Raw genomic sequence first — 17,705 nt, forward strand, 5'->3', positions numbered from 1 at the left:
TTCAGATGGCATTTACAGTTGCTACCCTATTTCCACATTAGGTCTTGATATGTGTGCATGAAAGCCAATACCAGAGATTTGACTCCTGTTGCATTTCTAAGCAGTCCAGATTCCCACAGTACTAACAAGCTGTTTGTATAGATATGGTAAGTATTTTGTGTTTTTCTGAGAAGTGTTGTAGGATGTTTGCAAAATGATGCATCACTTCTTAATTATTGCACAGTTTGAGATGATTTCATGTGCCTGAGGAATATGCTTTACAGCTGTCGCATGAGTTTTTTGGAGAATTTGAAAGTTTCTTGTTTTTTAATTTCTGTGTGGTGAATAATAACAGCAGAAACACAATGCTTGTATGTCTCATTATTTCTGCATCTAATAATATTTGGGCATCCAGATAAAGGTGAAAGGTGTAATACTGGATATACAAGTTTATTCAAAACTAATTTTAACTTGCAACACGGACAGGCAATGGTTTAAAAAGCAGTTCTTAATAACTGACTTTAGAAGTCTCTATAACTGACAATATCATCAGAATCAGAGAAACAGAGAAAAAGAAAGGGCTACAGCACAGTAAATATTCTCTGTGTTGTTCTCTCAGTGTGTAAGGAGGTATAAGAAGACGTTGGGGGTCACTAATGCCATTAGAATTTTTCTGTATTGATACCCGGCCTTAGTGTGCAAAATGAACAGATATCTAATCCCTAATCCCCATGTTTCCAGCACTTACGACTTCTGCTGACTGCTGTGTGTATTTCCTTCTAGAAATTAAATGACTTGGGCCCTGGCTTTGTAACCATAACCTACATGAGTAGCTTTACGTCTTCTGGGCTGCTCATCTAAGTTAAATGCATATTTGAATATGGGACCTTTTAAATAAAAAAGTGTTCAGGAACCTGGTTTAGACTACTCTATATTTGTAGCAACTTAGAATTAGCTTTTAGAGAAGTGGCACAGGTATGCAGGTGAATTTCTTCCTGGGGAAATTTATAAAATGCAGGCGAAAATTCTCTGGAAATCCTTTCTCTTTCTCCCTCTCTTTCTTTCCCTCTTGCTGTCCCTTTCTCTCCCTCCTTCCTTCCCCCTACCCCTCCCTCCCTTTTTCTTTCTCTTGCTCCCCTTCCTGGCCTCCTTTCTCTCTTCTTCACTCTCTCTTTCTCCCCCTCCCAACATGTAAAACAGCAACAGTCATGCACTGCAGATTCATAAAAGGTGGGTATTTTTCTAGCTTTCTGGCAGGTAGAAGACATTGTTATGGTCTGAATACACTTATATCTGAATAAATTCCCAGGGAGGCAGAGAACCACTGACATGGTAGGTATGTAAAACCATGTAACTGACATCGAGGCCTGTTGCACTTTTGTAGCCTTATTGAACCAGTGGAGCGCTCAGTCCCCAGCGAGCCACATGTCACCAGTATCTGCATTCCTGACAAGCACTTCCACGTGAGGTCGGGGGACACTTACGTACTTCTCCTTAGTCCTGCGTCACAAAGGCTTTATCACAGGATTTGAAAACTGTATTTTCTAAACTAAGACAACGGTTTATATGCACTGTATCAGAAGTAGTGGAAGGAGTCATTAGAGTGTAAGGTCTTCAGCTGTCATAAGCATCTCTTAAAATGTGAGAATTATTGTGCTGTAACCTGATAGGAAATTGCTTCTTCTAACGTTCACATTATACAGATGCTAAATAATTCTAAAATGCATGTAGTGTATTGTGACGTTGCCTTAATTTCTCTGAAGTTTATCTTCAACATGACATATCCCACCCTCCACCCCCCAGCCCCCACTTCTTTTCTCCCTTCTGTCAGCTAGCTTATTCTTGATTGGAAGTCCCACTCAGCAAGAGAACTGTTTCTCCTACCTTGGTTCAGATACAGTAGCAGTCAAGTCACACATAACACGAAATCCAAGCCAGATAAGTGAAATGACAGAAGAGAATACAACAATGCTTTGACTACCCCTCAAAATAAAATAAAGTAAATCAGATAGCATAAAGTCCAATAAACTTTTCTTTAAGTCTGTCAGGGAATTCTGTCTCAGTATTGTTGACTAGAGAGCTTTTATCTAGATGGCAGTAGGGTGAAGATGAAAGAATTTTAAATAGTATGTAGAATTCTCTGGGAAACTTAGATAAAATATATGAAATGTCTGTGTGTGTATGTGGTTGTGTGTGTACATGTTTGCAATTATTTCAAACTTTAACACTGTCATCTGGGGTTATTACTCTCTGATAGGGAATCTGACCCACCCAACATGCTTTGCAGTACATGCCTATATTCCTCAAGCATTGGCAAATACCTGGTCTTCTTGCAGCAAACTTGAAATTCCAGTGCAAGACTCAAGTGGAGAAACTATTGTGGTTTATAGCATCATCAGTAACTTCAGATGAAAATGGGTCTTTATGAAAATCAGTCTTCCTTAGAGAGCTACATACAGTACAGCATGCTTAAAAATACTAAGTGAATGGTGCTTTTACTGTTCTGGCATTGTCCCAGTCAGTACTTGCTTATGGATGGTTCTGCTATAGTTGGTTGTGCTGTAGCCTTAGCTCTTATTGCTCACACTGGAAGACAGAGAAAGAGGTAGGCAAGCAGTGAGGCCAGTAGCAGAAGGACTAGTCCATTGCTTTATCCTCTCTCATAATTCCTACGTGTAGCTTACACCACTTCTTTCCAAGCCTTACCTCACCTGCTGTTCTGACAACGCAGCTTCGATCCTTCTTTCCTTGTGTAATTTCCCCTCCTAGAGCTTTACTTGAGGAGGAAGCCTGGCTCTGACCTAAGAATACTTGGTCTTATTTAAAAGGGGTTGCAGTAGTGCAGTAATTAGTACAGTACCTATGTTGCCTTCTTTCTGTGAGTGTAAATTCAATGTTTTTCTTTCCTTGAGATCATTATGAAGGTAAGAATAAGGCACTGCAATACTGTATGTTCTGACCTACAGCTGCTGCTGTTTGCTGTGTCCTTGCTGCTGTGTTTGTACCACAATATAATTGTTTAAACATGCTCACACTGCTGTGATGTTCCTATGGTGAATCATGCACAGTAATTTGATTTGATTAATGGATTTTAGAAGGTGTGGTCCCTTCCTTCAAGCTCATGTGGATTGAGACCACCACGTTATAGGTAACCTTGCCTGTTTAGCTCCACCAAATTGAATTAATTACTCTGCAGTTCACTTTTAAGAAAAACAAAGAACAAACAAACAAACAAGCAAAACTGTGAAAAATAATTCCATGAGTTGATCACATAATAACACTTATATTGCCATCCTAAAGACTTGGCAGCAGTCTTTTCTTGCAAAGAAAACTGCAAGTCATAGAAGTATGTTTTAAATAACTTAAAAACAGTAATTCCAGTTATGCTTACAAATGGTAACTCCATTTCCTGCGAATATTATAGATCCCTCCACAGGTTTGACCTTACTGTCCTGTGTGAGCAAAGTTGACACTGGCTTGCAGGCTTCAGTTCCCATTTGCCTTTTTCAAAACTGCAGGAATATGGCCTTCTATCCCTATGAGATCATCTGTGTTACTATCACGTTTGTTCCAGGTCTGTCTGTGAACAGTGAGAGTCTGACTTCCTTCACAAAACTGTTCAAACAGTTTCATGTCAGACATTACCAGCGCTGAGGCACTGACTGCTAAGATGTACTTTGTCATTTCTTTCGTACACCATGATACTTTCCCTTTATCCCATAGTGTAATTCACAGTGCATCTGGCCCTATATGAGCAATTTTGTTTGAATGTGGGCTGCTGTCCAGGCTATTTCTTGTTTTCCTTTGAAATAGACTTTTATGATTAATTTAGGATCTGAATTATAATCTGTTAAATTTTGGGGGTTTAGAAATGTATATTAAGGATTGCATTTCCATGTAAGATATATATATAAAACAAAAAACCAAAATATGTAAAAACAAACAAAACAAAACAAAAAAAAAAAAAAGATTGTTCACTTTATTTTAATAAAGAATTTATTATTTTTTGTATTTTAGCTTCACAGTGGAGTGCCACAAATAAATAGAGAAAAAATATTTGCATTGTAACGGTGGCCTGAGGAGTTTCATACACCACCGTAGCTTTGTCAGTCTTTTGCTTTTGATATATAAAATCAAAACCAAGAGGCTTGTAATCCTCTGTATATTGATTTTTTATTATTAAAAAGTAAAAGTTGAAAGGCAACTCTAAACCTGCTTTATCACCCACACTTGAACCAACTTTGGATGCCATTACTAAGAGCTGGGGATTTGCCAAAGACATTAAAAGTTACTTTTGCTTACACTTTGCCAAGCTATTCTTATGGCTCTCTTTTTTTATGAAAATAATTCACTTTATTTGCTTCTCAACAAATAGTTGTATTCAGGGGAGTCTCTTCTGTATTATGTCATCCATCCTCTGAGGTAATGAGGGTGGCTTGTAAAGCTATCCAGAGAAATTTGTAAGTATGAGTGCTATTATTTCCCTCAAAGTTCGCTGTGTTACCAGTAATCTAAAGACAGTTTATTGGTGCCCATTTGAGGAAGTGGGATTAGTATTTTTATTTGAGAACTATTTCACATGGGAAGTTCTGAATATAATAAGCATGAATGAAACAATCATATGTATCATATATATGATAAAGGTTGTTCTCTAAGAGATTGGACTAGAAAAACATTAATTGACAGATCAGTCTACTTGTCTGCATACTATAGAACTACATCCTTCCAGAGATGTTCTACCATCTTCCATTGGGGGAAAAAAAAAAAAAAAAAAGAGTGCAAATTTTGTTGTGGTTCTCTTGAAAAGTTTGTCTTTTCAATTATTTCATAGTTCAGTTCCTATTAAATCTTACTATAGGGGTTTTTTGAATATTCATAAAGCCAGGTCCACTTTGCAGTAAGTTTCAAGGGTACAAATCTTTAGGGCTCCACCAAATTCAGCCTTTTCTAAATCTGCAGTGGGTTTTTCCTAATAACATGCGTGTTACCACTTTAAAGACAATAGTCTGAGGTATAGAAGCAATGTGATTTGTCCAGAATACACAGAAAATGCCTTGTGGATCAAGGAATAAGGCTTCAGTTTCCTCAGGTAGTGCCATAGTCCCTGGTTTGCCTATTTCCATCCCTTATCTCTGAGATCTCAATATGAAAAGACATTCAATATGAAAAAGAAGACTGCTTACCTTTTCAGTTGGCAAATGTTTGTAGCATATGAGATGTATTTTTGATATTTTGGGTATAATTTTAAACTCTGTGAATAGGTACAATTTGGCTCCTCAGTTTGAATTTCCAAGCATTTAGGTCATTTTGCACCTGTAGTTCAAACAGTAACTCTGAAAACCAAAAATAATGAAGATTTTTTGTACATGAGTTATTTTTGTTTGAATGCTTATGTCTATCAAACTATACTAGCAATTCGGCTGGAAAAATGAGAGGGATGACATGGGCATCAGCATGGCTTGGCTTTCAAGAATTTACTCAAACAGAACTTCCACTATATTTAAAGAAAGGGATTTCTGCCTAAACAGAGTCAGGCCAATGAATGGCTCTGGTTAATCTCCAGCATTTAGTATTCACTCACTTATTCTTCTGTCCAGTCCATACAGTATATAGATACCATATTGTCCAACGTCCTCCTCAACATTAATTGCTCGTGAAAATTGTATTTGTCCTCTACTGTTGTAGAGTTGAGAACCAGGTAAAACTCCATAATGTGCAAAATTCTCTGCAAATGATGAATAATTGATAAAGAAAAATAACATCTTTAGTCTAATCCTAAATGTTCAAGTTCCTCACCAGAATTTCCTCTTGTAAGTAAAACTGTGACTGAACTGTCTTATTAACACAATGTACATATTCAATTTTTTTGTGCTTTCTTGCTTACCTCTACCTTTACCACATGCTGATCTATTTCCATACAAAGTGCCGTCTAGTTTTTTGAATCAAGTTTAGATCAAAGTTATATACTTCCATTTAAATGTAAAAGATCTCTGGCAAAGATGATAATACCTATGTAAATAATACTTTAATTTAATAATACATCTCCTCCCTAGTTTCTTAGATGTCACCTAATTTCATTCTGTTATTTTTCCAGAGTTAATTTGTAAAAAAAAAAAAAAAAAAAGTACCAGTTAAATCAGCCTCACAGTTTTTCTCTTTTTCTCAAAAACAGCCATCCTTGTTTCCTTTAGGAAATACAGATAAATGTTAATCTTGTATTAAGGCACACTTTTGCCTGCATAGAAGCCAGGTATTAGTCTTTGAATTGGTGGGACAACTCCAAATTGTCTGTTTCAAGTTTATAACAGCATGCTTCTGTTACACATGCTTTCTGTGCTATTAGCCAAAGTCAGAGGCCAAAAATCTCCAAAGAGAAGTACTAATAATGATTTAGGCATATATATATATTCAAATGATGCTATACTCAACAATAACAATATTCTGTGTCTTTAAGCATTTTAAACAATCTGTTGACTAGCACTTCACTGTCAGCCACATTGGCTTTCCTTTTCCTTCAACTCAGAGAGAAAATAGCATACTTGGAGGAGGGGGTGGAGGATTACTGCAGCACTTCCATTTATTTCTGCAGTGGATACCCTGCTGAAAGTTGCATTGACTGAACACAGGACAGACACAAAGATCAATCTTAGTGGGACCAAAACCCTTGAGGTAGTGCTTACTCAAAATCGATCAGTCTTTTTAGTTATCCCTAGCAGTGATGGCTGTTACATTTTCTTACAATTTCAGTACAGACTTTTCTCCCAGCCGATACTAAGAGCATGGCCAGAGGTGCTGTCCTCATCTATGTTCTGTATAAACCACTGTTATTTTAAGTAATTTTGGTAATTTTGTTGAATCTCAGTGTGCCTATTTGTCCTGGATATTACACTATCATAATACAATAAAACAAATGTACGCTTTACTGTGATTGAGAGGCTTTCGATGTTAGAATAACCTACTGAATTTCACAAAATAATCACAAGTTGTAGAATACTGACATTTCTTTTTCTTGCACAGCAGCTTAAGCAGGCTCATATTGTTTCCTTTTGGGAATCATAATTCTGTTCCAGTTTGCATCTTCTCCTTGCATTTAATCAGAAGCCGGTATTTAACATATTTTAGGATGTTTATAAAATGGTAAGATTTGCTAAATTAGAAGGTATGTAAATGTAAGACATAATCAAATATATATTACATATGTGAATGTACCACTACATTACAATAATGTATATATCATTTTGGAATGTATGCATAATGAAGCACATTCTCAAGGCTGTTAAAATGCATTACAATGCAACCGTATTGCAGGATGCAGGGATGACATACCCATTGTTACACAATGTTTTCCTGCAAGCTGAGTGGCAGATAATTTTGTCTGAGTAACCAAAAGAGCATTTCACTTCACAAGTCACCCATTTGTCTGGAAAGCAGAGAAATACCTCTGTTCTGGGAGTTAAATGTCTGACCTGAGGGAGGTGGTTCAATTTCTGCTCAGATGATTGGTGTGAGGAAGTTCATGTGCTGTGACTACACCAAGCTTGAGGACAAAAAATCTGAAGCCCGAGTAACAGTAAGAATCACAGTCATTATTAAATTTATTTAATTAATGTGATTTCTGGCAATCCAAAACTAGAATAAAAGGACTTGGCAAAATAAGATAAAAGGCCTGCACAGGAACTGCATTGTCTCTGTAACATTGTTTGCATATGACTGTTGTTCCTATGGCTGTTAAGCAATTATTTTTCCAAGACCCTTGCAGGAAGAAACGCTAAGTAAAAGCCAGATTATTTATTTATTTATTTTTAACCATATAATTTCTGTACTTATATACCACACTCAGGTATAGATGTTTTTTGCTTCTGAACAATGGCTATGTTTGTGCTTTGTGTTAAAGTCATCAAGGTGCCTTTGGTGAAATAGATAATCAAGGTCAACAAGTCAACTTTGTTTCTCAAAGCAGAGCAAACCTGGTTTTAGTGTTGCCCTGTCTTAGCTTTGGCTTGAAAATGGAAGATTTTGGGAAGCTGACATTTGCCAGTTCTTCCTTCCTCTCCTAATGTGGAAATACCTCAGTCCACAGAGGGTGAATTGAACTTGGAATTTTTTTTTTCACTCTCTCTCTCTCTATTGAGCTCTAATTACACCAAGGAGGTGACCCAGTGCACAGACGCTGTAGAAAAGAGTAGACAATGTGCTAATTTATTTTATTTTATTTTATTTTTAAAATCAATACATTGATGTAGGTGCTGGCTGCCAGATTCTGCCCTGGCTTCTGCTCCGAGCAGTCCTCTTGGAGTCACTAGAATTGGTCAGGGCAGACATGATCCAAATTATTCATCCTCTTTGATACTGTTCTGAATTGCATCGATTCTGGTTTTATGGATACTGCTGCTGTTCCAACATCAGCACTAAAAAATACAACATCAGTTTGTATTTTTCTGCTAAAAACAAACAAACAAACAAATGAAAGAACAAATAAAAACCACCTTTGCGGATGTGGTCAGAAACAATGGAAAATGTGGAATTCGGCACAGCAGTGAATGTGAGGTTGTTTGGGAAATATCATTGCCTCATCTATCAACTGTTAAATTAGCAGAAGAGTTCTCAGGAGGTGATCGTGGAATTACTAGTAGTGTAGCTTTCAGTATCTCTCTGTTTCACTGCCCTTAGGCTTACCACTTCAGAGCCTTCTACCACCACACTGTGTCCTATCCGCGTCTAAATATATCGCCAAAAACATTAAACATGTGTATACTAATTGCCATCAGGCTAAAATTCAAGTGCTGTGCTTGTGGGACATTTTTTTTATCAGAAGCTGTATTTTAAGTGATGACACACAATAATTTGTTCATTCTTCTGTCAATGTAATTTACAAGGCAACGACAGATAAACATAGCTATACAAGATTCATTTACAGTGACACAATGGCAGATACACAGAGCAGAACCCTGCCTATGAGATAAAGTGGACTGAGTGACTTATGCAGTAATTAGGGGATAATTGTCATTAACCTCGCAAACAGTAGTTTACCCATATTGTTTAAAAGGCTCCAGGATGCATAATGACAAGGTAATCTGTCAAAGCGCTAGGGGGAAATATTAATAAGATTTGTGCAAGCCTGGATAGAAAATATGCAGAAAGCGGCCACATTAAGCTAATTGGTGGATGAATATACACTTGTAAAAGTGCTTCTAATGGCACGTTTGCTGCTCTCCAAATGACTACTGTTAATGTGGAGAAGTGGGCTGCCTAGAAAGTCAGGACTGCTGGGACAAGAGGGTATTAAGACATGCAGGCACAGTTATTATTACTTTGTACACTGTAATATAATTCCTCCACTTTCTTTTGCATTTCAGTGCATGTAAGATGTGCAGATGGTTCACTTCATGTATCACAGCATTTTATATATTTCATTGACCTCTGCCTTTTTTGGCATCACTTCTGCACTGCTGCCTCACTTCTGCATCAGATAGCCACCTATGTTACGTGTGTTTTTCTTGGTGCCAATTTTTAGGTAAACAATGAAAAGAAAAAAAAAAAAAAGAGGGCCTCATTAAGATTATGTCATATATATTGCAAGTAATAATGCATAGTTCCCTAATGAATACTAAAGGTAGAAATCAATCTCCTGGTTCTACTGCCATTCAAATACCCAGCATATACTATACAGATGAATCCCTTTATTGAGGCACAACTTAGCGTTCAATCAGAAAGCCAAGCTTGTAATTAAATCCAACTATTGGCAATTTTTCTCCAGTGATAAAACACTGGACAACTTCTTAATTCATTGCAGTGACACTGGTTAGGCAGGTCTCTTACTGATTTCTTTAGAAGTTTTACTTACAAGCCAAGTAAGAATAATATTTTGTTGCTTGAATTTTCCAGTTAGGGTTATGGTGTTAGTGAGCTGGTATTTAAAGTGAGAAAAGGTCTGTCAGATAATCTTATTTGACTTGACTCATGTATATCTTTCTCTGCTTTTGGTACAGTGCACGTTGCATGGAACAGCTGCAGGGATGTAAGACATGATGAATTGTTTGTATTATCACGTTGTGATAATTGGAGAAGGTCATGGCTGAAGAAAACCTGGATGTCTCTTGTGACCATGTATATAGCAAGTAAAATAATTCATTGTTGGTCTTTGTGAGTGCTTCTTTTTTACCCATAAAGCTTACATCATTCTTTCAGCATGGTGAAACAGGCATAGAAGATAGATTTAAGAAGCCTGCTAAATTCAGTGAAAGAGTGCTGGAGCACAGAAAATGTTAACATTACTTCTCAGTGAATTTTGCAGACAGTAAAACTAAAAGTGATTTCAGGGACTGATATTATCAAGGCATCTTATATAGCTTACCAGAATGTGCAACTGGATATGCAAAAATTCAAGAAGGTGCAAACGTAGATCAGTCATGGCTGCAGTTGTGTGCAAGGTAGCTATTTCCTATCCACCTGGCTTGCAAGAATTACACCTGGAATTATGTCATTGTCTGGATCCTTTCCTGTCCCCATGCGTCCATGCCCTCAAGAATCCCCACAACAGCTCATACAATCTAAAACTTCTGACTTCATGCACAGCACACTTGGTGATCTGATTGCCTCTAGAAGCTTGTCTGCCTAGTAGCAAGCACCCTCATTCACCACAAGCTGGTGGCATAGCTGCTTCAGAGACATTGAAATGATTTTTCCTCTAGATTTGAGGTTCAGCAGCCTAAAATTCAAAGCTGTTTAAATAATCTGAATGCTTGATTTCTATAAAATGTTGATGATATTCTACCATGAATGTGAGAAAATTTGCCTCACCTTGGGTGTACATTAAGAAATGTTTTCTTGTACAAATACCATAAAGCATCTGGTGAGTTTACATTCATTTCCCTGGGTAAAGTCTCTAGAAATCTTTGAGAAGCTGAACCATAGCAGATGGTACAGGGAGTAAATACTTGCCTTTGAAAATTTGTGACATTTGTCATAGGCAAGGGGGAAAATTCTTGGGTATTGGCATTGGTATTTCAAAATAAATGCAAGATAATGGGTTAATGATGAGTGCTGAAGATTGACTTTGGATCATCTTAAAACTGCCACAGCAATGTGTCTGTCTGCTAATGGAAGCTCCATTGTAACCAATAAGTGACAAATCTTACCATTTAATTGATGAGGCTTGTAGCTCTTTTTCCTTCCCACCAACAAGATAGCTGTAAATCAAATTTCACTGACATCATAGGACATATGCCACTGTAAAATTTCAAAAAGCAAGAAGAGAACTGAATTCTAACAGTGCTTAGATTGTTCTTTGAGTGTGGACACAGGTTTTCTGTGGAAATACTTGTCAGACACCCAGTTGCAAAGATGCTTGATGCATGCTTTTTCATGATTAAATGAAGCTGAAACTGCTGTGATTAAATATGTTGTAACCCCACAGTGATCTATCATAGCTTTAAAAATAAAAATGCTGTACACATTTTTATCCAAAAAAAAAAAAAAAAGAAGTGATCATCTTGTGAATTATGCATTCTTATCTGGTCCATAATCAAGAGCATTCCTTAACAAAGTGAATATTTTATCAAAAGTCAAACAATAAGTTTTAAAAATCAGAAGCATTTAAAACTAATGCCCTTGCATCCTAGTAGTTCTACTGGAGTCAAAGAGGTGAATATACTTTTAGGAGGAGCAGGAAAGAGTTCAAAAGATTGATTCCTTTTGTGAAGAGGGTACAAGGCTTTTTTCCTGACCCCCAGTTTACGTGGCTACTTTCTAGTTGGTATTTGACAGAGTAGCATCATCTCTCAGATCAATGCTCTGAAAATCTCTGCAGTCAAGTTTGGTCAGTTTTGGTTTTTTTGTTGTTGAGTTTTCTAACTTCAGTGAACCTAAAAAATAAAAAAGGATTGTAAGAAAAAAGGAATTTTAGTCTCTGAAGGGTGCAGTGTGCTGGGGATCCAGTCATTTGGTACCACTCCAGTCCAGAATCAGAGCTCTAGCAGGTTGCTTATGCAGGGAGCTGTGCTCCTGGCACGTGTCTTCAGGATGAGATATAAAACAGAGGACCTGCATACTTTTGGTCAGTAAAGACCCTGTAGGCCATTTAGCAAGAGCGTGGGTGGTTAACGGCGGTGTCCTGGCTAGGTTTCAGCTGCGGTTATTGCATTCCACCTCCTTACGTTCCATCTGCAGTTTCAGCAGGACATGGTGTTCCTCACTTTCACTCTGAAACTGTTGAGCAGCACTCCTGTGCATCGTTACACAGCTGCTGTGCTCCACCATGGTGGTATGCCCCCTATATATATTCAAACAGATTTGGCTCCATGTAGTGTTTCAGGGCTAAGTTTATTCAAAATTACTTTCCAGCATGGTCAGTGGAATTATTCTTTATTTGAAGTACAAGTACTCTGCATTTATACTGAGGCCAGATTTCAACCCAGTATCTACAGTATCAATTAATAAAAATTTGTGAAAGTCTTTGGTCAAAATGCAAAGGTTTTCGATGCTGCATGCATAAGGAGACATGAAGCATAAAACCCAGAGTTAAGCACTGTTTATATGTGGCAGCACAGGTAAGTATGAGCACATGTGTAATTGTAAATAACATCTCCTTCATGTTAGTTTTCACTTGCATGCACAATGCTGGTGTCATTTTTACTTGATGCTTAAGGAAAAGAGTGACTTTTTTCTCCCTCTGCTGCATCTGGCATTCTTATGCACACCCTGTATCTTTGGGATGAAGAAAACAACTCCAGTAGGTGAGGGAAAAGGGTGTCTGAAGGGAAGAATATCTATCGCTTTTGATTTTTCTAGCACAGTGGAGGCTGCAGTGAAGCCAAAAGATAAAGATTTCCATTATTGACTGAGAACTCGGTAGAGCTGCACTGTGTTCATTCCTGCTGCAGCGGTATAACTCAAGGAGAGGACTGCTGACACTTAAACATGAGTTTGTTCATATGGTTTCAGTTGGAGCAGGGGGGCTGGTGGGAGGTGGACAAGTAGTGACAGATGAGGGGAAAAAATTTTAACAATGGCTCGTTGCAGGCTGGGTGTGTTAAATTTTATATCAGTTGCACATGTATAATCACGGCAAGCAAGTATGCACAGTTTTTCTGTGTGTTTACAGGAGCAAAGGTGGGCTAGGTTCAGCATAGAAAAAACACCTATCGGGAAAATGAGTATGTGAATGGTCATAAGGAGAGCCAAATACAGGGCTTACTTCTGCTGTATTGAAGTCAGAGGGTGGGCCAGAAGAAGCCAACATGTTTGCGCATTTCCACTCCCATCCCTACAAATGTAAGCGGGTGTGCTGCTACACAGCTTTGGTTGCTTTTGCCCCAGGAGCAGTAGGACTACCCATAGCGTAACAGCTTGAAATTTAATTGGGAAGCAAAGAGATGCTCCTGGGAAATTCAGCCAAACAAAAACAACAAACCCTAAATCATGGAAATTATGTAGGCTTTTCTTTATTAGAAACAAATGTTGATTTTTTTTCTTCTGTCTACACCCTAATTAAAACCATCCTCTGCAATTATAGTATGACCAAATGAATGTCTTTTGGTCTGCTTTTCAATTGTTACAGCTGCATTCAAAATGTTTCTTAGAGATCAGCTAGAAAATATATAGCTCTTTAAGAAGGGCTCATAGAAGAAAGTGATACTTTAAACACCAAGCTTGCTTATTTAATTAATCAAATACATATCTAAGTAATATTTTGCAATGTGGGTACTTAGTTGATATGCATCAAAAACAACAGTTTGTGGTGCATATGCAAAATTTATAAAATACAAACTCTGGCACTGTGTTTTTCTGTGTAACTTTGAGCACAAAAGCCTTGCTTAAGAAGCAATTGTAGAGTTTTTTAACCTTCTAGTTAATATCAACTCTTCTGTAATTCTCAGTATAAATTCAGGCAGCAGCATATATACACTTTATTTTACCTATGCCAAAAATTTAATTAGTAAGATAAAAATAGAACTGCAAAAAGTCTGTGAAGTGTATGTGTATGTACATATATATGTGGCATGAGCACATATGTATACATTTAGTTAAACGCACTACAGGAATGCAGGAGTTGATACAGCTTCTTACACAAAGTGAGAATTTAAAACAACTGATTTTGTAACAAAAGTTCAAGGCTTACAACGTGTGTTTATGGTGTATGTTTGTGTAAGCCATCCTTATTTTCTAAATAAGCAGTTCTTAAATTGTGAGGTTTTCAAGATGAATTGAAAGCTTAAAATTCATAGAGCCTAAAGGCCCTCAGGAAATTAAGACTTCTTCACAGCCCTCCTCAATTAAGTTCTTACAAATCAGAATGAATTTTGTGCCCATCTTCTGCTTTAGCATGTTTGCATCATCCAAGATAATCATCTAGAGGCCCATCACTTGTACTGTCTGACCTAGAAGTTTAAGATATGATGTACCCTAGCATATCTCTTTGTAACACATGCAGAAAAAAATTAAATTAATTAATTTTAAAAAAATAAATAAAAATGAGGCAACTTCAGGTTATTTAGCTCTGCCTTTGCTGTCTAGATTTAATGCTTTTTTTTTTTGTATATGAATCCTAATCTATAAAAATAATAAACATATATGTATTGGAAGAGGAAGAGTCAAGTGTGTGTTTAGAATGAGAAAAACATCCAAGGTTATGTTTTGCATCCTTGGAGGTTAGATTTTGTATGATTTAGAGATTAAAAATTTTTCTGTGTCTGAAACTGAGAGAGAGCTACCCACTCATGTAAAACACAATTTAAAAAACAAGGCTGTATGGGTGAAGAGGAAAGAAATCAGGCTTACTTGTCTACTGCCTGGTGTAAAGCTGTGCGCATGCGGTGGTATCTCTCTGTTCACCGACTTCACTGTACACATTGTCACAGGAGGCTTGGCTTAATCAGTAGTGAGCTGAAAAAACGTAATATAAATTGGAACCTTTTGTCGTGGAATATTTAAATGTGGATATGATTTAATGGCTTTGGGGAAAAAATTTAGCATGAGAGATTGTAAGAAACAAGAAATCGATTATATGTAAGAAAGGACTTGAACTTCTAATCAAGTATTACCATATACAGAGAGATCCCTAGCTAGTTATAGCTTAATTCAAAGTGGATAATGGTTAGATTTTTTGTTAATTTTAAGTTTTATCAAAAAATGACATTCCTATTCATTCTTTATCTAGGTTTGCATAGTACATACTTAAAATGATTTATGGAAAGCCATCACTATGTAAATACTGAAGCATATGCTATACAGTATCCATAGGTAGCATGTTTTCTATGAAGCACGGGCATCTGTGCAATACTTTTTTTACTTTGGCTAGGGAAATAAAAATGATTGCTGTGAATTAACCAGATATAGCTTGATGCAACTAGTAAAAGTAGGCAGAGAATGTTTAAGGCCCACTTTCTGATACCTTACTGTTTATGTAAGAGTGAAGGTAAACCCCTCAACAACCACATACTTCACTGCCAAATTTTCTGATCAGTGGCAGTTAGCAACAGCTGAAAGTCTGTCCTTCTTCACTGCAAACCCAAAACGTTCTGTCATTGACTAAATGAGATGGAAGAGGGTGGCATCTCATGGAGAGGTAGGTCGTGTAGCCAGCTGCCAGCATCTCTGACTTTAGCTGTGGAATAATTCCCTGAAAGCATTCAGGGAGCCGCATCGTCTCCCTGTTCAGTGTACATAGATGGCTGGATCTACAGCCATTGGATGGGAGACTGCGTGAAGTAACCTTCCCCTGATGTGTGGCAGTCTGCTACAGGACCCATACCTACTATTCCCAAGAGTTATTCTCATACGGGCTGTATTTAATTTTTATTTACTTAAATATCTGTTTTACAAAACATCCATCTGCTACATAAGCCTGTGAGTGATTTACAAATTAAAGCAAAAACAAAACAAATTACTACCAGTAGTACATTACAAAGCAGCCTACAGCTGGCTGCAGTCAGGGGTTCTAATTCAATACATGCAAGCAGTGTAAATTAGACAATGTTATTTCCATCTTCAAGTTACAGTTAGAAGCAGTGAATACTTGTGGCTTCAGATTGGGAGACTGTGTGCATAAACTGTGTCACAGGTGACTGTTTTTTGAGTTTCACATAAGAGCTGCTCAAAAGCAGAACCAGTATGGCTGGCTGCAAGTAGAAGGAGAAGTTGATGCAAGGAAATGTAGGTGGCATTCATGGGGCTAGTAATCAACACAACTTGGGTGAAGTGGGGGAAAAATTATCTTAGAGCTTTCAAAAATAAACCTGATCTTTGTGTTGTTTCTTTTTCTGTTGGGTGTTTGTGGGGTATATTTCTTGTTGGTTTTCTGTTCCGGATTATTCTTATTAGATAGCAGACTGCCTCTAAAATACTCCTCCATCTGACTGGTAGAGCAGGGGGAGCATAACAATTATGGATGTCCAAAGTGCTCAAAGGTATTTAAAGGTGTGAACGCTTCCTGACTAATACTTCAGACCAGGACCAGCATCTGCATGTTGGCGTTTCTTTCATCTATATGTAAATGCATGCTTGATAAGTTCTGATTAGGTACTGGTTCTGGTGCTCTACATCTCTATCAATGCAGTGAGAATTCTTCTAAGAATATTCTGTAATTATTTACCATTGGCAGTTTCATAGTCTTGTAATGTTTCATTGTGAGCTATTGTGCATGGAACCTTTCAAAACATTCTGCATTGGCGTGTGAGGTTCTGAGGCATACATGGCATCAACCTTCACCATTAGCTTTGGATTTAAAAAGCTGACATGCATCAGAGCTGAAATAATTAATAATATATACATATACATATACATATATACATACATGTATTTAATCAAATAAATACATTTGGGACAAATGGCATTTTCCAGTGCTTAGAAGGAAGCTTCTGGGGAGGAGAGGAAAGAATCGATACTCTGAAAACTGAAAATAAACAAACAAATAAATAAAGATTGCAAAAACTGAAAGATATTTGCTGGCTTTGTAATCAAGTAAAAACTGGTGGTTTTTGCCATGACCAGAATGTTTGAATGGGTTCTGAAGCTGAGAGTCAAGATTTAAAAAGATCAGAGACAGTACAGAGGGGTATCTTTGCAAGGATTTCAAACTGTTTAATGCATGAGGAAGCACTGGAATCATTCTGATTTGATGGCATGCAACAGTGCTTGTTGGTTATAGTTACCATGCTGATGTTATGTCCAGCATTTGCCCAAAAGGAAAGATGCCAATAAAATGATGTATTCATTATATAAGTATTTTAATATCTTTTTATCAATACATGGTGGAATGGATTGCCTGACATTACATTGCAGAATTTTTAAGTCCTACCTTCAGGCAAATCTCATGCTTACTAGCAAAAATGAAAGTGTGAAATGCTTTTTAATGTATATTTAACAACAGATAGTCTGGTGATTACTGATGTGTATTCTCTCTGGATTTTTCCCTTGGTATCAGAAGGCAGTGTTAAGAGACAACATTTTTACACATTTATGCTATCTACATCCATCAGCTGCTTACTTTTTACATATTTTAACTGTCATTTATAGCAAAAAAAGTCACTCTTTAAGTCTAAGCCATACCAAGACTGCCAGTCTACAATCAATTGCCAGTTATGCGTTAAACAATTTCTCTATTTCTGCCTTTCGATGTAAGTTTATAATGAATGTGTTTTTCAGTATTGCTGTCATGAAAAATAAAAACTGGGAAAAAAAAAAAAAAGAAGAAAAAGAAAAAAGAGGAGGAAGATACTAGTATTATG

At 37.1% G+C, this 17,705-nt stretch overlaps 1 protein-coding gene across 18 annotated transcripts in view; it reads left to right on the forward strand.

Moving 5' to 3' along the window:
• The window catches only part of BNC2 (basonuclin zinc finger protein 2), a 360,639-nt gene that overhangs the window by 288,820 nt on the left and 54,114 nt on the right, over window positions 1–17,705 (forward strand). The window contains exon 2 of one of the 18 annotated variants that reach the window (XM_085528318.1): window positions 42–146. The exons of the other annotated variants lie outside the window; for them this stretch is intronic. Within the exon in view, the coding sequence (XP_085384444.1) occupies window positions 144–146 (3 nt within the window). The 5' untranslated portion in view covers window positions 42–143. The remainder of the gene's footprint in view (window positions 1–41; window positions 147–17,705) is intronic. 18 annotated transcript variants of the gene reach the window in all.

Source organism: Coturnix japonica, chromosome Z, assembly GCF_054131305.1.
Source record: "Coturnix japonica strain WE chromosome Z, WE-NBRP24, whole genome shotgun sequence".
NCBI lineage: Eukaryota > Metazoa > Chordata > Aves > Galliformes > Phasianidae > Coturnix > Coturnix japonica.